The 26,333-nt window shown below is 35.6% G+C and overlaps 1 protein-coding gene across 8 annotated transcripts in view; it reads left to right on the top strand.

Moving 5' to 3' along the window:
• The window catches only part of ROBO2 (roundabout guidance receptor 2), a 377,737-nt gene that overhangs the window by 231,681 nt on the left and 119,723 nt on the right, over positions 1-26,333 (top strand). For all 8 annotated transcript variants that reach the window (XM_063448557.1, XM_063448577.1, XM_063448568.1 and 5 more), the window contains exon 3: positions 25,211-25,368. In XM_063448557.1, coding sequence (XP_063304627.1) covers positions 25,211-25,368 — 158 coding nt within the window. The remainder of the gene's footprint in view (positions 1-25,210; positions 25,369-26,333) is intronic.

The following is a 26,333-nucleotide window of genomic DNA, read 5'->3' on the forward strand; positions in this document are numbered from 1 at the left end:
GAACTACCACTTTAATAAAGATTGGTTTATTTTGCATTTATTTGAAGATCAACTAGTCTTTGGACACAGATACCCATTTATTCCCATAATTTATTCATTGTGTGTCAGCATGTATTACTGTCCAAGCAGACTTATTGCCAATAAAATGCTAAACAATGGACAAAGAGGATCAAAGTCTTATGGTGAGGGCAACTTTTATTAAATGAATGCTCTGAGGACACTAACCACTAGAGTGGATGTTTCACAAATAGTCGCCAGTGGGTGTAATACCTCTTGTTTTTGTCAAAATCACTTAAAACTCTGCAATATCTATTATCTATACAAACACATCCATCCAGGACTGCAGCTACAGATTCTCTACAATATATTTTCTCTCTAGCATACTTTTATTGCAGAGGTTTTCGTCTCCTCTCTATAGTTTCTCAAGAATTCTCCACCCAAAAAAAGACATCTATCCCTAAAGATGTGGCCGCTTTTCTAGAGCCTGTCTCCGCAGCTCCTCTAAATCTGAAGGGAGGTTTTTCCTTGTGGTCTACAAAGCCAGCACATGTCCATGGTGTGATCTACTTCAATATTCTGTATGATGACAATCAAATATCATGGACAGTATAGTTTATTGACTGAACGTTGACATTGATATGTATGAGGGCAATTTTCTGCTAATGAGTAAGAGAACCTTGCAACTTGTAGCAGTTAGTGATAACGAAGATATTACATTGTTATGTTAGTGAAGGGAGAACAATATTATTTTTTGATCCCAGAAGGCATTATGAGATGATAACAGAGCATTGTGTGTACAAATAGGCATGCATGCAGCTCTCTAAAAAGTTTAATACATGTGAATAAATGCAACCATACATGACATGTTTTTTCCTTCTGGAATATGATTTTGGCTTCCACAGGTATCTTGTTGACAGGTCCACTTTTAGATTTCCTGAGCAGAATGTCGATGGAGAAATATTTTTGTATACACGTTGCTGACACTACAAAGTATTCACTGTTCAGCCTACTACAGCCCAGGGAGACGACAATTGCTTAACAAGCTTTTTTACCTCCAAAAACACTCAATACAATGAAATGGTGTAATTAAATAGCTAAAGCTATTCAGCAAAATTACATCAAGTGCTTGTTAACTGTGTATTTGAAGTTATTGTATTTAAAAATTAATTTAAATATATTTTTCAAAAATAATCTCTGCGAAATGCTAGACTTAGAGATTTGTTAGAATCCAAACTACAATTTGTCCAAATATTGGGTGATTGGATGAATGCCTGGACTCTGAGCCTAAATGTAAGTTAATCACAAACCAACCCAAAATATGCGTGTTGATTTTAATCTGTGATTTAAAATTTTGCCAAAAAAACAAGATGTGGTGCAAGGGAAAAAAATTGAGGAATCATCAAAGTCATTAAATTATGTTTTTATTCATAGATCAAAAAGAAAAGTAAAACAATCTGTACTTACATATATTTACATATTATATAATTATTAAATATCTAATATATAAATAGAGGTTTTTTTTTACTGCTACTCCTGTTTTACTGTGTATTGGATACTTTATCTCAATTGATCTGTTAACCAAAAGGTATGACATGTCAGCATACTGCAAATTTTATACATAATATTTATATTTTGTATATATTTTGCACTCAATGCTCATTCATGTGCTGTTTTAGGTCTTCTGATTTGTTTCTTGATTCAGCTTTTCAGTATCGGAATTCTGCCGTACCGACATATGGTAGTTCCGCTGTCATAAAAATTGATTTATTTTTTATAAAAAAATGGTTTGGCCAAAGTGAATTTTCACACTACATTGTAAATAGTGAAAAATCAAATAGACCTTATATTTAATAAAAAAAATGCAATTTGACTCTTTTGCCCACTCCTTTGAGTGAAATTCACCATAAACCAATCTTTATTTATTGGGTCATAGGTTTTGACATCAGTCCTTCTGCAATTTTATGACTGTGATGTAGTATGAATACATATGGCCTACAACTGCAACGGTTTCTAATACATCAGATTTATAATAAAACAGCAAAATTAGAGTATTTAGTATAACATATACTGCTCATTAAACTGCTATCTTTCAGTTTGACATAAAGCATTTATTTGAGCCAACATAAAATTTTACAGAGCAATAATTAAAATAAAAAGAAAGAAAAACAAGGAATCATTTTTATTTTAAAACAATGAAATACATAGCTTCATAATTATATAGGTTGATAAAATATTAAAGTTCATCAAGTTTAACCTTTAACCCCTTAAGGACACATGACATGTGTGACATGTCATGATTCCCTTTTATTCCACACGTTTGGTCCTTACGGGGTTAAAATCGATTCCTAGTATGCTGTTGATCCAAAATAAGGCAAAACTTTTTTTTTTTTTTTTTAATTATGCCAAAAAGGAAAAATTGCATTCTTGACTCTGTAATTGCAATCAGATTTCTCATTGGATCAACAATGTATTCAAATGCATATTAATTAAATATTTGAATATTCTGTTTTTTTTTGGTTTGTACTGACTCTGTATTTATGCTGAACAAAATTACCGGATATACTCGAGTATAAGCCGACCCGAATATAAGCCGAGGCCCCTAATTTTACCCCAAAAAACTGGGAAAACTTATTGACTCGAGTATAAGACTAGGGTGGGAAATGCAGCGGCTACTGGTAAATTTCTAAATAAAATTAGATCCTAAAAAAATATATCAATTGAATATTTATTTACAGTGTGTGTATATGAGTGCAGCGTGTGTGTATGAGTGCAGCGTGTGTGTATGAGTGCAGTGTGTGTAGTAGTGCAGTGTGTGTAGTAGTGCAGTGTGTATGAATGCAGTGTGTATGAGTGCAGTGTGTATGAGTGCAGTGTGTATGAGTGCAGTGTGTATGAGTGCAGTGTGTATGAATGCAGTGTGTATGAGTGCAGTGTGTATGAGTGCAGTGTGTATGAATGCAGTGTGTGTATGAATGCAGTGTGTGTATGAGTGCAGTGTGTGTATGAGTGCAGTGTGTGTATGAGTGCAGTGTGTGTATGAGTGCAGTGTGTATGAGTGCAGTGTGTATGAGTGCAGTGTGTATGAATGCAGTGTGTATGAATGCAGTGTGTATGAGTGCAGTGTGTGTATGAGTGCAGTGTGTATGAGTGCAGTGTGTATGAGTGCAGTGTGTATGAATGCAGTGTGTATGAATGCAGTGTGTGTATGAATGCAGTGTGTGTGTGTGTGTGTGTGTGTTGAAGAGCCTTGGTGGGGGGTGGGCAATTTTATTATTTTTTTAAAAAATATATTTTAATTTTTTTTATTTATTATTTCTTATTATTTAATTTAACTTTTTTATTTTATTATTATTCATTTTTTTTTCGTCCCCCCTCCCTGCTTGATTCATGGCAGGGAGGGGGGCTCCTTCCCTGGTGATCCAGCATTGGCAGTTCAGTGGGGGAGAAGGGGGCTGTCAGAGCTGTACTTACCTTTCCTGCAGCTCTTATCAGCTCTCTTCTCCTCCTCTGCGCCGTCCGTGCAGCTCTTCTGTCAGCTCCCAGTGTAAATCTCGCGAGAGCCGCGGCTCTCGCGAGATTTACACTGGGAGCTGACCGAGGTGCTGAACGGACGGCGCAGAGGAGAAGGGAGCTGACAGGAGCTGCAGGAAAGGTAAGTACAGCTCTGCCAGCCCCAGTCTGTATTATGGCAATGCAAATTGCCATAATACAGACTATTGACTCGAGTATAAGCCGAGTTGGGGTTTTTCAGCACAAAAAATGTGCTAAAAAACTCGGCTTATACTCGAGTATATACGGTATAAACGCAACACTTTTGATTTTGCCCCCATTTTTCATGAGCTAAACTCAAAGATCTAAGACATTTTCTATGTACACAAAAGGCTTATTTCTCTCAAATATTGTTCACAAATCTGTCTAAATCTGTGTTAGTGAGCATTTCTCCTTTGCAGATACAACCCATCCACCTCACGTCTGTGGTATATCAAGATGCTGATTAGACAGCATGATTATTGCAAAGGTGTGCCTTAGGCTGGCCACAATAAAAGGCCACTCTAAAATGTGCAGTTTTATCACACAGCACAATGCCACAGATGTCGCAAGTTTTGAGGGAGCGTGCAATTGGCATGCTGACTGCAGGAATGTCCACCAGAGCTGTTTCCCGTGAATTGAATGTTAGTTTCTCTACCATAAGTCATCTCCAAAGCATTTCAGAGAATTTGGCAGTACATCCAACCAGCCTCACAATCGCAGACCACATGTAACCACACCAGCCCAGGACCTCCACATCCAGCATCTTCACCTCCTAGATTGTCTGAGACCAGCCACCCTGACAGCTGCTGCAATAATCGGTTTGCATAACCAAAGAATTTCTGCACAAACTGTCAGAAACCGTCTTAGGAAAGCTCATCTGCATGCTCGTCATCCTTATCGGGGTCTCGACCTGACTGCAATTCGTCATCGTAACAGACTTGAGTGGGCAAATGCTCACATTTGATGGTGTCTGGCACTTTGGAGCGGTGTTCTCTTCATGGATGAATCCCATTTTTCATTGTACAGGGCAGATGGCAGATAGCATGTATGGCGGTGTGTGGGTGAGCGGTTTGCTGATGTCAACTTTGTGGATTGAGTTGCCCATGGTGGTGTGGGGTTATGGTATGGGCAGGCATATGGACAAGGAACACAGGTGCATTTTATTGATTGCATTTTGAATGCACAGAGATACCGTGACGAGATCCTGAGGCACATTGTTTTGCCATTCATCCACGACCATCACCTCATTTTGCAGCATGAAAATGCATGGCTCCATGTTTCAAGGATCTGTACACAATTCCTGAAAGCTGAAAACATCCCAGTTCTTGCATGGCCAGCATACTCACCGGACATGTCACGCATTGAGCATGTTTGGGATGCTCTGGATTGGCGTATACGACAGCGTGTTCCAAGTCCTGCCTATATCCAGCTACTTTGCACAGCCATTGAAGAGGAGGGGACCAACATTCCACAGGCCACAATCAACAACCTGATCATCTCTATACGAAGGAGATGTGTTTCACTGTGTGAGGAAAATGGTGCTCACACCGGATACTGACTGGTTTTCGGACCCCCCCCGGACCTTCCTAATACAGTAAAACTGCACATTTTAGAGTGGCCTTTTATTGTGGCTAGCCTAAGGCACACCTGTGCAATAATCATGCTGTCTAATCAGCATCTTGATATACCACACCTGTGAGGTGAATGGATTATCTCGGCAAAGGAGAAGTGATCACTAACACAGATTTAGACAGATTTGTGACCAGTATTTGAGAGAAATAGGCATTTTGTGTACATAGAAAAAGTCTTAGATCTTTGAGTTAAGCTCATGAAAAATGGGGTCAAAAACAAAAGTGTTGCGTTTATTATTTTGTTCAGTGTATTTGTATACTGCTATCACGTCCACTCTTTTTTATTAAGAAAACAAATGCATTTTTCTAGCCTTTCTTTTACTAGCCTTTTTCTAGCTTTTCTTCATAACTTCATAACTAATGTGTTCTATCCCCTTTTTTCATTGTGTAGCTCGCCTAATTTTTGAGTTCTATAAAACATGTGCCCATAATTCTACCTCATATTCAAGTATTGATTTATAGTGAGGCAGTATTATATTTTGATCACGTTAATCATTACCACTTTTTATACATGACAGAACCTTACTAGCCTTTGCTATGGCAGGCCAGCGTTGCATACTGTTGCCTAGTTTATTATCTTTGATTGTTAGCAAGTACTTTTCATTTGATGTAATGCCTAACTCAACACCATTCAATGCATAATTGCCCTGTGGGGCCATTATTCCAAAATCCATGATATTGCATTTATCTGCATTGACAGTGATTGTCACTTACCTCCCCAGACCCCCAATTTATCCAAATCCCTCTGTAGAGAAATTACATAATGTTCAGACTGTTTTACCTATATTTATGTCATTGTCAAACACAAACATATGCCTTTCAATGCCTAGTTCCATATCATTTATAAGCAGAGTAAAAAGAACCTCATTGATACAGATAGTTGGATCACGATCAAAGTTATGAAGACAGTTTGACAACATGTAAGACCCTGCTTATTTACATCACATGCTTTATACATGTCTTCCATTACAAAATAAATGGACATATGTAATTATTCAGTCATTAGTCCTGAAAGGGCTATTTGTTGGATAACCACATCTATTCGTATTCCCAACTACTCTAGGTTCTTATTGTTAGAGCCCAAGTCTCATGACCAGAAACTAACTATCCAATGTATCAAACCAGATTCAAGTGTTTCATTACGGACCAAACACATTCCTTAAATACTTGCTGACTGATAAGGAGCGAGTTAAACATTTAGGATGTTCCACAAAGAGCTTTAATAAAGTGATATTTTGGTATAGCTATATAATTCCAATATGGGGTGTTTAATCATTCCAATCATGTGATGACTGTGATGGTTGCTGATTTCATATGGTCGTCCTCTTGGTAGCTTCACCATGTATCATACCTAATAAGACTACCTAAATGCGGACATATAAACACATATTAATTATTTGTCCTTTACACTGCATGAGAACCATTATCAATTTCAGATAAATTACGTGTTTTCTGATAATGAATTTTTTGTTTTGGATACAACCATGTACATTTATACATGCAAACAATGCAAACATATTGTTTAGAAATATAGTTTCACATGGTACACTGTATAATACTGTTGTTTTCATATTAAGATAAAATAGTAAAAATTAATGAAGTATTCAAGATATCTAGTTAAATTAGATATCATCAATAAACCTTACCTACCATTTCTCCAAAGCATTTGTAATAAGGATAACTTAGCAAAACTGTGTATCAATATAATTACCAGTATGCATGCAGATGCAATTTATATCCATGGGGATGTTTAGGAAAATCACTTTATCTAATCATAATAAAGGACCTAGAATGGGTTGGCAAAAAAAGCTGTTGTAATCAGCCATTCCCACTGTTTAATGCCCAATAATGGGAATACAGTACTCATTACATTGCTAGTCTAGTTAATGAATATATCTAGCAATGATGTAAAATTGCATCGTATGATGAATACATTTATTTCCTGCAGAGATTTTAATGAAAAGCAAACAACTTGCTCATCCCAAGTGATCAGTTTCAGGTTGAAGTTGAATATCTACATATGAGACAAGATATGATAACCATTGCAAATGTAAATAGTCTATTAGGGTATTAATTCTGTGTCTAGGATCACAATTAACTTTGAAAAGGTGCTTGATTCTTAACTATTTAAAAAGTTAATATCCAATTGGTTTTCTAATTTCCTTTATTCAACACTTGACATAAATAGTTCAAATTGGAGAATTGTACAATGTAATGTAAAATAATATGCACCCTATATTCACAGCCAGAGTGATTTATGGAGAGATTCAACCAATCTTTCATTCACAAAACTGCTCAAGAGAAACTTTTTTCTTACATTATTTTTTTAATTTTTCACTTTTATCGATTTTTTCTATTTTCTATTTTTTACTTTTTCACCTCTTTTTATTTTTTTTCTGCTTTAACACACAACAAACTACCATTTATCATTACTCATCAAGTTATATTTATAGGGTGTATATAGGATACGTTGTACATATTGTGTGTATAGATTAGGATTTTTTCCATTAACTATTGTACAGTGAATGGACTAACAGAGTGTGCACCATTCCGTATATTTGGCAATAGTGGTCCTCTTTTTTATTTTGCCTTTTTTTCTGTTCTCTTTTAGTGTACAAAAAATAAATTTAGCATTTTAATATATTGATTATTTTCTTTTTGACGCATACTATATGCGATTGAGTGTGGTATATGCACTGTCTCCCATTGATTTAAATACTATGTTAAATTTTGTATAGAATGTTTGAAATTGACATCAGAAACGATGGTTCCTCTATATTTGATTCTGGAAAAAAATGCCTTTCTCTATAAGATCATATGTCATGGAGTTGAAGCAAAATATACAACACACATTCATGTCTGTATACTATAGTAGACACATTTATAACAAACTGTTAGCTTTCACATGTGTTTGGTTGACTTAACACTAAAAAAAAATAATCAATTTAATAAACAAACATTCATAGAGTTGATAAAAAAATTTGCAAAATTCACCCTTATGTTTCTCTTTAAAGGATCACTATATGGTCAGGAACACAGACACGTATTCCTGATCCTATAGTGTTAAAACCACTATCTTGCCCCCTTGGGCGTCTCATGCCTCCATAAATATAGCAAAATCTTAATGTATTCAAGCCAGAAGCTGTAGATCTGCATGCTGTTTGCCTCAAAAAAAAAAAAAAACAAGCAGTCTGCTGACATTATCAGAAGTGGTAGCTTGATCCAATCACAATGCTTCCCCATAGGATTGGCTGAGACTGACAAAGAGGCAGATCAGGGGCAGAGCCAGCATCATTCAAACACAGCCCTGGCCAATCAGCATCTCCTCATAGAGATGAATTGAATCAATGAATCTCTATGAGGAAAGTTCAGTGTCTGCATGCAGAGGGAGGAGATACTGAATGTTTGGATGCATTTTAGGCAGCTATGACCCAGGAAGGATCTCAAACAGCTATCTGAGGAGTGGCCAGTTAAGTTATCACTAGGCTGTAATGTAAACACTGCATTTTCTCTGAAAAGTGTAAGTGTTTACAGCAAAAAGCCTGAAGGTAATGATTCTACTCACCAGAACAAATTCAATAAGCTGTAGCTGTTCTGGTGACTATAGTGTCCCTTTAATAAAATAATAATACATAAATCCTACTTAACACATCAATCTTACAACCATCATAACATATACAATGGACTGTAATAACTGCTTTGGGTTCCATTCCTTAAATTGGATTGTAAAAAACAAAATAAAACACCTTCACAAAAAATAAATATATATTCTAGTTATTATTTGTATGAAAGAATCATTTTGTGAATACCACAATGTGGTTCTACAATCTTTCCCAAGGACAGTCATTATTAGAAAATGTATCTGGAAACATATTTTTTTTCAAAATACAAGAATGCATCTCAAGCTTCCCACCGACATCAGAACATTTCTGTTCACTAGATGTATGGATACTTGCTACAGATTTCATAGTCAGCGCATTTTATATTTTCCTTTTGAATCTCTCAAGTCTAGCTTTTACCAAGCACACCATGTGCTAACAAGCAGTGGAAACCATTAACACTGCTTGAGTTGCACTCTCTGTGGGGTCAATTAAAGACATCAGGGGGTTGGACACACTCCTTCTGGTAAGAACACTTTGTAGAAAATGGACACGAAAATATGTTTGGACTTTTGAGGTTGAAATCCCATCAATTATTTTAAGAGTAAAAAGTATAGTACATATTTATGTCCTAGTGTGCTTGCTTAACCCCTTAAGGACCAAGCTTCTGGAATAAAAGGGAATCATGACATGTCACACATGTCATGTGTCCTTAAGGGGTTAAAAGACAATTCCGCTAAAACACGCTCATAAAAAAATACTTGCTAAATTGTTTAAAAAGGAAATCAGACGTTTGATTCTGTCACAGAACATAGCGATCACTTATAAGCAAAAACTGAGCTATTTTCATTTTATTGTTTTGTATTAATTTGTATTAAAACACCATTTATTTGACATTATAGCTTGTGTATGAGACAGACAGAGCTATTGAATGTTAATGTATGCAAATGTTCTGTTTTCCCAGGATTCATTGCAAACTTGCTGGCTTGCATTCACAGCTAATTGTGGATATTTACGCTCGTAAATTGTCTTCTTATTGAGTTCATTGGGGAGTCGATGCTTCTCACAGAAGTTTGTGACACATTAATATTTTTGCATTGAAAGCAAAATTCAAAGAATGATTCTCACTCATCGTGTTTCTCTACTTGCACTAAGTGTGCTCATTATTTAGAAATCCCTGGATTTTTACACTGCATGCTTACTATTAAAATATAATAATAAATACTAGCATTATTGGCACCACCTAGCAGAACAGACATAAATTAGCAGTTGCTATAATAAAAGGGCATGCTGTGTATTTTTGTGGATCAGTTAATAAAAGCTAACATTGTGTAGTTTATTCCAGATAATTTATTACATTATATGCCATTGTAACATTACCAAAATAAAAGTTTTTTGAAAATTTGCTATTTTCCCTACAGTTCTGTGCATTAGCTATAATACTATCTTAGTATATATAGTACACACACACATTTGCAGTTGCTAAAAAAAAAAACATATACGTGGAGAGAGATTATATATTGGTGAAACATATATTATGTAAAAAATAATGTCTATGAGAGGTCTGGAGACATTATTCTCCTCTCCTGATGTTGTGGAGCTGTGGACTCAGACATGCACTATTTTTGTCCCCTCTTCTCCTTTCCTATCATTACCAGAAGAAGGCAGAATTAAAATGGTGAGAGCATAACTACCACCAATCTCAGGCAGATGCAATGTGTTTATGAACATATAATTTGATACAAATAATAGAGGGCATATCCATTCATTTGTCATACATGTTAACAGCACGAAGCAAGGTTGCTGGTCTTTGAATGTAAACATGTTATGCCCTGCGTTATCTGAACATTTGGGTCGATGGTCATTGACTTTAATAAATAGGCAGCTGGTACCATTAGATCAAACTTCTAATATATGCAGATAGTATTATGCATTCCATTAAACTAAATATTTAAATTCTTTGAAGAGTGCACTGAATCCGAAACGTTAAAAAAGGGTAAATTGTGGAAAATGTATTTTTAATTGCAGTGCTTTTTCATTATGAATTATTGTATCCTGTAAATCTGATCACTATGCAAATATATTCCATTTTGAAAGCACTTAAATGATAATAAAACATTCTCTTTTTTTTTTTACAAGATATTACAGTAATGAAGCTGTTTCCTCTCAGTGTGCATTTTAATGAGTTTTAACTACCATTTTAATGAACACCGTATTAGCATAAACCCAAAGATCAGACAGGATTCCATTTCTGGAGGGAGGGACAAAAGGTCCATTAAGAGTTAATTATTTTGTTTAGGCACGAGTATAATTCAATTTGATTCACCACCAGTCAAGATCTCACCTCTTTATTTATTAGTACATTACATAATTTCATTACCATGTTTTCTTTACCCATATATGCTATATGGCCTGTAATGTCCATTGTTTTAAGACAGATGATGAACATTTACATCAAATTATTTAATGCGTGTATAAATAATATATTGATGATTGATAGATAGATAGATAGATCGATAGATAGATCGATAGATAGATAGATAGATTAGTATGGGTCTATGCCCTTCTTGTCATGTTGGAAGGAATCTGAGCAGCAACCAGGAAGGTATCTTTTCATGACGACCACCAATTTTCCATATCAGTTGTTGCATAGTTGATGGCAGTATTGAATAAAGCATAACCTTATACCCTTTGGAAAAAGTGTACAAGGCCTGGTCTTTAATAGTACACACTAACTCACTAATGGAATTACATGGAAGAACATGCGATCAAAAGAAGATTGACTGGCTGCCTTAAAACACATGCAGGAAGGTGGACTTATTAACAAGCATTCCATGATGGACTCCAATAAATATTCAAAACAAGAATGATCCACTAACAATAATATATTGCATGACATGCTTACTAATAATGATACAGTACAAGATAGACCCAATTATGCATTCATAACAAGATGGACTCACTCTCTAACAAACATACATAACAAGATGAACGTATTAACAACATACATAACAAGACAAACTCACTTACAATAATACATAATAAGTTGGTCTCAGTGATAAATATTTGTAGAAAGAGGGACATACTATCTAGCAAACAAATATAACAAGAGAGATTCATTAACAAACATGACGCTCTAATATATTCCTGTAACAAGATGCACTCTCTAACAGTGATACATAACTGGAAGAAATACATAAGATTCATAGCATACTGAATACAATTTTAAGTACATGGATGTAACAAGATTAAATCACTAACAGTGATTCATGTTTAGCAACATGAATGCACTAACATTAATGGATAAGAAGATAGGTTCATTAGCAGATATATCGGTCTTCATATACTGGACAATTTCTATCCAGGAAAACATTCACTGGAGATCGCCGATGGTAGCTTGGCTGATTTAATGTAAATGAAGTCATCTTATTGTTTTATGAAAAATGTATAGATTTTGAGTGAAGTATTTTAAATGGGATGGATAAAAGCGAGACATCTCCAGTCCATATGTTATTGTTCAAGGCATATGGAAGGGAGAAAATGCTGTTCCCAGCTGTTGCAGTACGGCAACTTACACAAGGCTCTGAAAGACTTAAAGAAACACTATATCATATACATATACAAACACTACGGTGATAGCATACCTAGTTAGATTCAGGGCCCCCCAAATTCCCAAAATCTAGTTTTACATACCTTTATTACGTTGCCACGCCACTTTTGTTGTGGCTGCCAAATGTCCCCGGCTGAGATTCTTCATTATTGATGATCTCAGCCAATCAAATGCTTACCATTCCCAGTGGAAGGTTAGTGTGCATGCTCAGCAAACCGCCGTGATGCACCAATCAGCATCTCCTCGTAGAGATGAACTGAATCAAGGTATCTTTATGAAGAGTGTTCTGCATAAAGATGCTGAAGGTGAGTCCTGCATGGTTTCCAAGACTGAACCCAGGAAGTCCCCCTACTGACAGTCTGAGTGACAGCCACTAGAGGTGTTATTAAGAAGCCTGCATGGATAGGTTATATGCCCCCCAACCACTAGATTAAGCTGTAGTGGTTCTGGTGAATAGAGTGTACTTTTAACATTGTCAGAGAATGATGGGAATTGAAGTTCAGCAACAGCTGGGGATCTTCCTTTTGAATACCTTTGTCAACTAGCTTAATTGAAAGAACTGATGCACTGTCAAAGTAAAAAATAAAAGTTATACAGTAAGATGTTATCTTAATGTATCTGTGATTGCTATTTATCACTTCATACAAAGTTTATTATAATTTTGAACTGACCTACTTAATTAAACATTAAAAGGGTGATTTTGTCTAATTTTCCTCTTATGACACTTACGAATGAATACTGTATCAAAATTTCCATCCATATATTCTCCAGTACCCAAACCCTACATTGATACAGTTATTTACCTCTCCAAGTACAATCCAGTTCAACATTTCTCTGGGCCTAATTAATACTCGCCTGTAACTGTGTCACACAAAGGGAAAGTTTTCACTATATTACCTGCTTCGTTGCCATGGTACCAGGACTTTCTTCTTGAAAATATGATGTATGTGTTTGTAAAATAATGGAGCACAGAGTCTTAAGCACTAAAGAACTGATCTATATTAACCTGAGAAACATTTTGCCTAATTTTCGCAGAATTTTTTTAAAAAAAACTACCCATCTGCACTGGATATTTTTGTTCATACTCTGCTGTTTTTTTTTTTTAATTATTTTTAGAGTCAGTTATCAAATTAACTGTTAAAGAACAAACTGCTATAATTTACATTTTAAAATTTTAAATTAACCATTCCATTTAACATTTAACAACGTTATCAGTCCATTTCACAGTTAACAAATTAGCACAATGTTTTCCTCGGGCTCACATCAGGTTTTACACATTTAAATAATTTAAACTGTACCTATTAGATCTCGTCCATTCATAACTAATAGGTGTAAAAATGCTACTTTAGTGATTTTCAGGATATTAACCTCAAATAACCACTTACTTAATATGACCGAATACTGCTGAAATAGAACATGTGCTTTCTTGCAGCATTCCGTCCGTGAGGGAAATATTTACAATGAAGAGACTGGTCTACCTTTTAGGAAAGGTTATTTACAAGTAAATTTGATTCAGGGATCTGTAAATTGTGTTGTTTCAAGTGTTGAACTGCGTATAAGTGGCCATTTTCCAAATGCACACATGACACTTCAGATTTCTAGCACTGGAATTTCAGCTAAGCAGAATTCTATAAATCAATCTCGTAGCTAACAAGCTTTTCTTGATTACGTACATATAGTTAAAGGTTTGGAGACAGTACATAGGACTTGTTTAGACATATGAATGATTTAAATTATTTAAATGCTTATGTGAATATCATTATTTTATAGTATTTAGATCATCAGATAATCTTACTTCCTGCATTGCAAGTTACAGCATTGTAACATTTATATTGCTTTTGGCTGTTTCATTTTTAGCTCATCCGTTTATAAAGACTCAAATCTGAGCCTTTCTAAACCTCACACCATAAACCTACCCGAAAAATAGACTTAACACAATTTTATTTTTAGGTAAAACTCATAACCTTCATATTATATAGGTAGACGTTCACAGGATTGTAACATGTCTTTTTTAATCGTCACATACATTTTCATACTAAAGTTTTAGCCTGCTCGTCATCTCACCATAGAGGATGTTTTTTAGTACTTGATAAGGTTAAAGAAAATATTTTTTGGCGCAGAGTCTATTCTAATGATTTGCAATGATTTACAAGATCTGTTAACCATTTGGCGATGACAAAAAGCCCTCGCAATGGCAGGTGGTATCTTTGCATTGTGAACTCACTGCTAGGCATAGCAGATTTATCTCTGGTTTTGGTCTCTTGACCAAAAATGACTTAATTAAAATGTCATTGTTCGGAGAGGTAACACGAAGAGGTTGCTGTTGGAGTGGCAGTTTTCCTTTAAATGAAGAGGATATCTTCTGTAATACCAGGTCTTTACTTTCTGATTTGGAGTTAGTTCACTCTAAAATGATTACACAAACTTCATTCAAGATAACTCTTTGTTGAACCATTTTTGTTTGCTATCGATATAATGTCTAACTGGCAAAGTTTGAGAAGAGCTTTTGTCCAAAAACATCTTGAGGTTTGCAACTTGCTTAGTGTTATTCAAGTTGCCTTTAAGAAGAATCTCTCACTCAAATTTCCAAGTAATTAATTTGATGATTTCTGCCAAATTGGATTTACAAGTAGAGGTAGCCATTTTGATTTCCCTAGAGAGACAAAAACAATGATAATTAGATTTGCAATACCTTCTGCATAAAATAGTTCCCTTAAGCAATGGGGATTAAAAAGATCATTTCTGTTATATTTAAATAAACAATTTTTGTACTTTGGATAAACAAGCAATTTGATTGTCAAAATCCTGTCAGTAATTGTCACTGAAACTTTATATGGTTCCTTTCATTACCTGACAGTAAATCGGAAACATCAACTTCCAGTTGGTTTCACATGTAATCGAAGGTTTCTGAATCATTTAAATTTAGTCTTTAGGAAATTTGCATTCATACAAACTGCTCGGATATGCTTATTGCTTACTCTTCTCGTGGTTAGCTGTCAAAATACAGTGATGCTTTTGAAGATTTATAGTAAACGGGGAATGAGATTTTTGAATGTTAACTACACCATTCAGAATTCATTACTGGGTGGGGGTGGGAATGCTGGTTGAAATGTAGAGTTGCAAAGGTACAATAAACACATTTTAAGTTAATCAACAAACGTAAACCATAAACAGTTTCAATTAACCATTCCCTGCATTATTATTCACCTTACCAAGAAAATACATTTGGTAGATATCCAAATTTGGTCTTGCTAACGTGACCAGATGCCTTTTTTTTTTTGGCAATCAGATTTTTATTTTCTGTTTTTAAATGACTTTTGTAACAGTTGAACATATTTGCAGGTCGGTACATTGAGTAGGAGAAGTCACATAAAGCCAACATATTCATTGCTTGAATTTTGTTATGCCTTGAGTATGTGTAGCGGTCGGGATCATCTGCTTGATGAAAATTAGTAGGAAGTGAATGACTATGAATCATGTTGTTCTTGTCCTGTTGGTGTTTATAAGACAATCGCCAATCACTGTAGTTTCCTAGGGGTTTCAGTAATGGTGTCATGCTGTGAAGCCCCAGATTACTGAGGTATTTAATGATGAATGCAGTCTTGTGGAATTAGATTCCATGTGTGCACTGAGAGACTTGAACCTATGTAACATGATAATTCGTGATAATACATTTTAATGATGTGCATTCCATCAGATCATAGCCATTCATCATACAAATATCCCCTAGCGGGTAATGGAGTCGGAGTGACCAGATGCCCTCTTTAGACAGCGACACTTATCAAAACATATATACTATACAGATATAGTAATATCAATCATATCCTGTATATTATAATCATATAACATGCAGTGTTTCTTGCCATAGAGAACATACCTGAAATAAAAGATTGTAAAATAAATAGGGGAGGCTTTCATAAGAATACAATATTTGTGAGTTTACAGAGGAAGAGGTTCTATTTCAACTGTCAAAAGTAAAGACAAATAAGTCAATGGGACCTGATGGAATACACCCAAAGCTATTAAAAGAGCTTAGTGGTGTACTAGCAAAACCATTAACAGATTTATTTAACCAATCATTGATAACAGGAGTAGTCCCAGAAGATTGGAAGTTAGCGAATGTTGTGCCCATTCACAAGAAAGGTAATAGGGAGGAGTCGGGCAACTATAGGCCAGTAAGCCTAACTTCAGTAGTGGGGAAAGTGATGGAAACCATGTTAAAGGATAGGATTGTTGAACATCTAAAAACACATGGATTTCAAGATCAGAGACAACATGGGTTTACTTCAGGGAGATCATGCCAAACTAATCTTATTGATTTTTTTGATTGGGTAACTAAAATTATAGATCAGGGTGGTGCAGTAGACATTGCTTACCTCGATTTCAGTAAGGCTTTTGACACTGTTGCACATAGAAGGCTTATCAACAAACTACAATCTTTGAGTTTGGATTCCAATATTGTTGAATGGGTAAGGCAGTGGCTGAGTGACAGGCAACAGAGGGTTGTAGTCAATGGAGTATATTCGAAGCTTGGGCTTGTCACCAGTGGGGTACCTCAGGGATCTGTACTTGGACCCATTCTCTTTAATATTTTTATTAGTGATATTGCAGAAGGTCTTGATGGTAAGGTGTGTCTTTTTGCGGATGATACTAAGATATGTAACAGGGTTGATGTTCCAGGAGGGATAAGCCAAATGGAAAATGATTTAGGTAGACTAGAAAAATGGTCAGAGTTGTGGCAACTGACATTTAATGTGGATAAGTGCAAGATAATGCATCTTGGACGTAAAAACCCAAGGGCAGAGTACAGAATATTTGATAGAGTCCTAACCTCAACATCTGAGGAAAGGGATTTAGGGGTGATTATTTCTGATGACTTAAAGGTAGGGAGACAATGTAATAGAGCAGCAGGAAATGCTAGCAGAATGCTTGGTTGTATAGGGAGAGGTATTAGCAGTAGAAAGAGGGAAGTGCTCATGCCATTGTACAGAACACTGGTGAGACCTCACTTGGAGTACTGTACACAGTACTGGAGACCCTATCTTCAGAAGGATATTGATACCTTAGAGAGAGTTCAAAGAAGGGCTACTAAACTGGTTCATGGATTGCAGGATAAAACTTACCAGGAAAGGTTAAAGGATCTTAACATGTATAGCATGGAGGAAAGACGAGACAGGGGGGATATGATAGAAACATTTAAATACATAAAGGGAATCAACACAGTAAAGGAGGAGACTATATTTAAAAGAAGAAAAACTGCCACAACAAGAGGACATAGTCTTAAATTAGAGGGACAAAGGTTTAAAAATAATATCAGGAAGTATTACTTTACTGAGAGGGTAGTGGATGCATGGAATAGCCTTCCAGCTGAAGTGGTAGAGGTTAACACAGTAAAGGAGTTTAAGCATGCGTGGGATAGGCATAAGGCTATCCTAACTATAAGATAAGGCCAGGGACTAATGAAAGTATTTAGAAAACTGGGCAGACTAGATGGGCCGAATGGTTCTTATCTGCCGTCACATTCTATGTTTCTATGTTTCTATGTTTCTATGTTTCTATGTACGTTTTGTGCTTATAGGCTTATGCGTTTGGCATCTTATCCTAATCTTTACTGTTTACATAATGCCATGCATGTGAATGCTCAGTACTGCACCCATTTGCATCGGAAAGCATTTATTGGTTGACAAAATTAGGACATATTATTGATGCTGGCAAGTAGAAAAGAAGACACTTTACAAGTATTTATTTTTGATTATTTAATACATTATCTTCATATTGAAACACATAGGCGTCAGTTTGGAGTGTACCATTAACCCCTTAAGTACACATGACGGAAATATTCTGTCGTGATTCCCTTTTATTGCAGAAGTTGTGTCCCTAAGGGGTTAATGTATGAAGTACAAATATGTAGGACACGAGCAAAATTAAACTAGGCCTAGCCATATTCGACATTTCTCTTAAAATAATGTGTCTCCAATGGAAATATTCCTATAGCAAATACTATGCTATACATAAAACACATTATATTATGCATAGAATATATATCTGTGCTTTTATCTTCCTAAATTAATAGGAATTTGTAAAACACCTAAAATCCCAAAACAGGGGGATGCTATTGGCTACTTAGAATTGGCTGGCTGACAATATGCATGAGGACATCAAGTAGAAAAGTTTTAGGGGTTATCTAAAAAAAACAAAAAAAAAACAAAACAAAACAAAACAAAATACTAATGCAAAGTTCCAAAAGTGGAGAAGATATCAAAGTAAACAGTGCAATGTTCTGCTGATTTATTCACTTTAGAATGTATTTATTTATTTATTTATTTATTTATTACTGGTATTTATAAAGCGCCAACAGATTCCGCAGCGCTGTACAATTAGCGGAGGATGTACAATATGCACAGACAAGTACAAAAAGGTAGAGAGGGCACTGCCGTAAGCTGATATTTTACCATTGAAGCTCTTTTATACAAAGTGCTTGGCTAGATGACCCGTGAGCTTACAATCTAAAGGATACAGTGGGGATTTGAGACAAGAGGTAGCAGGGAAAGTTTGGAGGTGATGGCTAAAAAAAGTTCACAGAGAGTTGCAGCTATTGGTAAAATGTAAAGGGAATGAAGAGGTAATTGAGTGAGAATCAAACAGCTGGAGGAGCATGCTATAAAGTTAGGGGGAACCTGGGTGGGCGGGAGGAGGGTTGGTGGGTAGTGCTGAGGACAAATGCAGAGCTTCAATATTGTTGGTTCTTGGAGTGTGAAGTAAGGCATGAAGAACAGAGATGGAGATAGAACAGTTATATGAAGGTATTTACAGCCGGGAGGAGCATAGGAAAAAGGGGGGTGAAGGGTGGGAAGGGTAGAGTAGCCAATTGCTGTATACAATTGAAAAGTTTAGCAACCAAATTCTAACACCCAAAAAAATATTAACTGTGTACATGAAATATTGGTCAGAAACATTAAATGACAATGATAAAAACTGATAAAGAATGTTATAAAGAAGCCTATATTTGTCACTGCTAATTGGTTTTCCCAGTTAAAACATAAAGGATGTGTTTATTTATTGAGCAATATTTCCCCCTAAAGAAATGTAGCTCTTTAAGACCCAGATGACTCATTCCCAGAACACAGGCTGCTGCTTTAAAATTAATAAATGCCCTTTGTGTGAAAAATGTTATGTGTCCTAAATCTGTCAAAAAAAAAAAAGCCCATACGCGGATTTCTCTACTTTCTGGCTCCGTAATGTATGATAAATTTCACACCATATAATGAGACTGAATTTGCAATGCAAGCATTCTCAAATCATGTACGTAGATAACACACGGCTTAAATTTCTATTTATAACCAAGGCCTATTTAAAAGCTCCAGTAGTTTAGAGATTTTTATTCTTTTTCTTTTTTGTTTTACTTTACATTGTGTAGATGAGACTAGTGCATTAAACAGGCTAATCTTTCATGCTGAAATGACATACGCCCTTCTTGGCCAATTATGACCTTAAATGATCTTTCATGCCTATAATAAAACATTTCAGTTGTATTTTTAGATGCTTAATTTTATAGTAAATCTACATACAATTTCTGTTCTTTGTTTCACATGTTCGTGGCATATACCCCATTGTTCTTGAGATCACTGTCTACACCAACTAAAAATATGAACAAGTATTTAGATGTTCTATTTCCAAGACAAAGGATCTGCTTCTGTACGCATGGATAGACCATCCTTCAGAACCAGTGTGTGTATGTAATCTATATGTAATTAGTTTCCATGGAATTTTTTTTTCTATATTGATTCAAACAATAAGAATAAAACTAAAATGAATCATTTTAACCAGTGTCGTAATTGCAGTTGGCTTTTCTGATGACTTCTGCCAGGCATATTTATTCTTCTTTACTGTGTCAAATTCTTCAAATCAAAATATAGTAGCATATTAGCTTGAAAACATAGAAATATTAAATAACCTGGAATTGATAAGCAGCCAAGATAAAAAAAAAAAAGTAGTGTGATATGTGTATTGTAGTGCTTGGAGTTTATGTTTTTTTTATTTTTGCATGGGAAAATATAAACAAACAACATCATGTTTTGATATTGAATTATAAATCGAGGCTGAATTTTGTGGCACAATGTGCATCTTTTTTGGTGATCATGATAGTTCCTTGGTAAACTCATTAGCTCCTTTGGCTTCCGATATCATTTCTATGCAGATGACACGCAAATCTACCTGTCCTCTCCTGATCTCTCCCCATCCCTCTTGACTAGTGTCTCTGACTGCCTCTCTGCTGTTTCTAACTGGATGACTATCCACTTCCTTAAACTAAACTTGACCAAAACTGAAATTCAGTTTTTTCCTCCCTCAAGTGTTGTTACTCCTGTGTCTGTCTCCCTCCAAGTCAATGGTTCTACCATCAGCTCCACCATGCAGGCTCGCTGCCTAGGTGTTCTCTTTGACTCCGACCTCTCCTTCAAGCCTCATGTTCACTCTATCGCCAAATCCTGTCATTTCCATCTCAAAAACATTGCGCGCATCCGCCCCTACGCCAGATGAGACTAAGGTGTTGGTCCATTCCACTGTACTTTCTCGCCTTGACTACTGTAATCCGCTTCTCAGTGGTCTTACATGCTCCCAACTTGCGCCGTTACAGTCCATAATGAATGCAGCGGCGAGGCTCATCTTCCTGTCCGCCCGCACCTCCCATGCGTCACCCTTCTGTCAGCCCCTACATTGGCTTCCTATAAAACATAGAGCTCAATTTAAAATTCTGGTTCTTGCTTTCAAATGTCTACATAATGCTGCTCCCACCTATCTATCCTCCCTTATACACAAGTATGTCCCCTCTAGGCCCTTACGATCTGCTGAAGACTTGCGTCTATCTTCTATCCGTACTCCCACCTCTGATGCTCGCCTTCAAGACTTCTCGAGGGCTGCACCATTCCTGTGGAGCTCCTCCATTAGATGCTCACCCAGTCTCCACTCCTTCAAAAAATCATTAAAAACCCACTTCTTCATAAAAGCGTATCAATTAAACTCTTAATTGCTCCCAACTGATTCCTCTTTTGCAACTGTCACTAGTCTAATACTATCCTTACCTTTTGTGTCATTTTACCCCACTCCCTGGAGTAATAATTTTTAATTTTAAGTTATCTTTTCTAGCTCTGTATCAGCACATTATGCTGGCGCGAGGCATTATTGGGCTGGTAAATAATTTTTTTCTACGGCTGCTTTTAGTTCCCAGTCCGGCCCTGCTATTGTATGCATAGCATACAATAAATTAAAAAATATATAATTATATAAAAATTAAATGCTGAACTATTTGATCAAAAAGATAACTCAGAATTATTTATATATATTCCATTTATTTATTTACGTATTTTGCATTTTAATTGCATTTTATTTTAGAATTTTAAATAACACTTTGATGAAGGCTTTGCTATTTTGAGACTCTAAAAAATAATAAGACACATAAACTTTTACAGTTTGCACTCTTTTGGGATTTGAGATGTAAAATCCGGAAACAACTAAATCCTTTAAGGTTTTCTTTTTTTAGCCATCTGGAAACATTGTGACGTCTCCTTGTAGTTCATCTAACAGGTGTAGCTTTTTTAAATTCTGATGTCTCAAAGTATTCCAGGTTTTACAAATCTCAGCTATTCTTTGTGTCTTGAGGAGGGGAAAAAAAAGCTTAGTTCTTTTGGGAGACAAATGCAATTATTCTTTGCCTCTTGACAGGCCTCTGTTTTTTGCTTCCAGCTTTGCTGTTTTGACCATAAACGAGAGGCTCGTGGGACATGGACCAGATTGAAAAGTTAGAAGCAGACAGATGGTTATTTGTAATCATCATGTAAATTTAAATCCTTTAGAGATACTTTTTTTGAGTTAGCTGTTGTAGTTGAAGAACATAAAATAAAAAAATAGTAAATGACTAATTGTTATCCAAAATATTGTTTTATTTTGATTTGAACTTATTTCAAATGGCTTAGAACAATGAAAAAAGTGAGTAAACTAATGTGGCTTGATACAATCAATGTTCTTAGACTATCCGGAGCGACCATGTCTGGATTCGGGCCTAGTATGGCAGGTGTTAGCTAGCAGTTTGCCTTGCAGGATGCAATGGTTCATTTTCTGAAGCAGGTGCATCATCAAGATTTGTTTAAACATGTCTTACAACATATATAGAGCTTACAAACTGGATGCAGTTATTGAACTTCGTAATGATGCTCATTTTTCTAAATCGCTGATAGCTGAACGAGCATGCTGTTTGCTACCTTTACATGTTACACAGGTGCTGTTGATCCTATTTTAGAAATATACCAATTCTCCAAATAATATTTTTGTAGTTGTTGATTTAGGCTAACAAGTGCTTGTGTGATAAAAAGCAAAGACTTAATGGCACCATGAAAAGGGAAAATATGTGCTTTAACCTGTAGTATAGAGGCTGAATAGTTCATCTGTTGTCCATTTGGCATAACAAATAATGCCAGATGCATTAAGGAGGTTATGACTTGAGCTCATGTAGGGTACTGGCAACGAGACCTTTAACATTTTAGGGATTTCTCTTACAAAAAAGGCATTAAAGTGGAAGAATATTAAATCAAGATGAAAGGACCACAGGAGGGTACCATATTTTTTATATAAAAAAAAAATATATATCAAAGAGGAGCGATTCAAACCAAATTAAACACTGACATTTGTAAATAAAAGTATTTTATAAGCCCTTTCCTAAAAAAGAAATTGGTTACTTTATTGTAAAAAAGAGTGAACATAGCTTCAGGAAAAAAAATTATCTACACTTAGGAATAGTACATCAGTTTGTGGTGTTGCATAGTGGAGAATATCTATTTATTGCCATATCCAGTCAATGTTCTTAAAAAAAGCACATGCCTATTATATTACCGTCTTGGAATCACTTGGAATAATAACAGTGAAGTGGATATCGTTTTGGAAACCTACAACCAGCTTGAGGGTCCTAATCCCTCTTTTAAAACATGTAATTTACATAAGAAGTCAGCATATGTTGCTTAATTTATTTTCAAATGAAGTGGTGATTTATGTATCGCTTTTGGCTTTCTTGGCTGGGAATGGGAAAAGCTGAAAAGAGATAAGAAAAAGTCTATGTTTGCTGGTATTATGCTGTATGCCAGTTTTTGAGAATTAACCAAAATACAAATGTTTTTGTTTAGCATTTCTGCTCAACTGATAACATAGAACATTTTTTGAGGCCGTATTGTATTATACATTTAGTGATAATATGCAGAGGATGGATATAAAAAAACACAAGTCTTGATTTTTACTGTGCAATATTTTGAAAAATGTGTGAAAATTGTCAAGCTGCTATCCACATATGTTTGTAGCTTATTTTTTGCACCAACATGTCTGCTTTCCTCCCCACGTGGACATACGTGGGTTTATACACAGGCAAAAAATGTCAAGAGAGTGTTGTCTAGTTTTAACTGTGTTGTTGTTTTTGTTTTGTTTTTTTAAAACCAAATTACCCAGGGATAAGAATGTTGGCAAATGGTTATTTTGTATATACAATATCTAGGAAAATGGATAAGTTATTTATTGACTTTAAAAAATTGAAGGTTGTGTTAGATTTGTGGTATATTTTCCCAATAATGGCATGTCATTTTGTGTATTCTAAGTATGTTTGAAACACAGATAAAACAGCTACCACTATTTTACATGGGCTGTAGAATTTCAGTGTGAGGGACTAATATGGCTATTGCATTATAACAGAGTGACTTGAACAGAATTCTTCCTCTATGCAACCTATATCCATTTCTGCATAGACTCAATGGACAGGAAGCATCTGTCCTACCCTCTATCTTGCATGGTCTGTTTCCTGGCACACTGAGGGGGGGCAATAAAGGAGAGTTGGTCCCTTAACATGTGCTCTGTGAGGGATCCTTTTTGCTTTGCCAGAATCTATCTAGTTGTGAAGAGAAAGAAGGCCACCACCCAAATCTGTCACAGACTGATTCACAGCATGTGCAGAGAGCCTTCACCATAGAAAGTTGTGGAGTAAAAAAAAAATGAGGTGGACTTCCTTGGCCTTTTTTATTTTTTCCCGCTTTTCCTCTTGACCTTTACACCCAATGTTAGTTCTTTAAATTAAAGGTATTGTCTAGTTCTGTATAATAATATATCTTACTACATATTTTAAACTAAAATATGTAAAGGGTCACACTACAGCAGATAGGATTAAAGTCCACAGTTAAGAGAGAGAACATCAACTTCTGATTCTCATAATGTAAACAATGCAGAGCAATAACTATACAAATCTGTATGACTTTATCATTAAATATGTTAATATAGACTTTTAGACAAAACTCTGTTTGAAGAGCCGTATGTCGATCCATTTTTAAATGTGTTGTATCAATGTACTGACTGTGCCTCAAACAGAGTAGGTTTACTTCTGGAAAGCTAAATGTTGATGCTCAGCTACCCAGTTAACTTGTTCTCTACAGCAGTCATTCCTTGCTAGTGCCACACACATAACACGGTGGACACTTTCTGTTTAGTTTATCTTCCACTAATTAACTTGTAGTTCATTTTTTTGTCAATGTCAATGATATACCTCTTTTTAAGGTTATCATAGCTGCGGTAGTGTAGTTTTCCTCTGTTCTCAATGACGTAATGCAAATTGGAAAAATATTTCATGCGCAATCTCTATACTATATTATGAAGAGAAATGCATGTTGTGTAAGTGGGGAAAAGAGATGGCCTGCCCTAATGATGTACCAAAACTAATGTATCATATTTATGAATATCAGATGTATGACAACTGGATTCTGGAAAGAAAGACATTGCTATATTAGTACTTATTGATGTTTTATTCTATATTTCAGTGCTTCGCGACGACTTCAGGCTTAACCCTACAGATGTTGTTGTGGCAGCTGGTGAGCCTGCTATATTAGAGTGTCAGCCACCTAGAGGACATCCGGAACCAACTATCTACTGGAAAAAGGATAAAGTTCGAATAGATGACAGGGAAGAAAGAATTAGTGTGAGTATATGAGTCCTCAAAAACATAAGGAAAACTGTCAAGTGAATCATAACTATCATAATACTGGCTATAGTAACAACCCCTATATGTTGGGCTAAGTTAACATCCACAGGATGTACTTGAAAACCAGAGTAATGTGAATGCCTTTCCTGGTTAAATACTTTGTTATTATTATTATTATTTTTTATGCCATTTATGAGTCGAATCACTTTCCCGATTCGCTCAACTCACCGGGTTATTTACTAAGTGAGAATCCAAAGTGAATTCAAAGTAAATTTCACATTTATTGTTAGAGTAGCGGAATTGAATTATTCCGATTCGGCTATTTTGACCTTAAATTTGAAATTCACATTGTCTGTCATGTAAGTGACAGACAATGATGCAACACTCAAACAAGTATCATCTAAGATCATGTATGAGAAAGATGGAGTGTCATATGTGCATCAGTGTTGATTCAAGCCAGCAAGATATAGTCTATATACTCCGTCCTCTCAGTGACAACCTTGCCCTGACATGTTTATCATTTTATTGTAATTTATTTTGATGGTACTGCTAATCTCTACTATATCATGTCTTCTGTAACTTCAACTCAGGCTTGCTCCTGATTATCTTATTGTCTACCTCACATAATCATTATCTTGTTTAATATTTACCTTGACCTCTGTAAACCTCGGTATGTTCCTGTTTATGTTAGCTTATCTACTTATAGGTTGATGCTATTATACCTCCTTGGGGGTTTCGTTGTGAAAACTAACCAACTCTTATTCACCAGTTCTTTTGTTCTCTTATTTGCACTACATTGTAAATAATTATAGATTGTATTATTTTCACACTGGGCTACCATGTTCCAATTGATGGTCGGTTTCCTGGTAGAAGAATCCCAGCTGGATCCTTTCATCTATTTGGACACTTTTTTTATTCTATATTTTGGTAATTTTGAATAAGATGTTTGGTATCCTATTTAT

The sequence above is a fragment of the Pelobates fuscus genome, chromosome 1 (genome assembly GCF_036172605.1).
Source record: "Pelobates fuscus isolate aPelFus1 chromosome 1, aPelFus1.pri, whole genome shotgun sequence".
Lineage (NCBI taxonomy): Eukaryota > Metazoa > Chordata > Amphibia > Anura > Pelobatidae > Pelobates > Pelobates fuscus.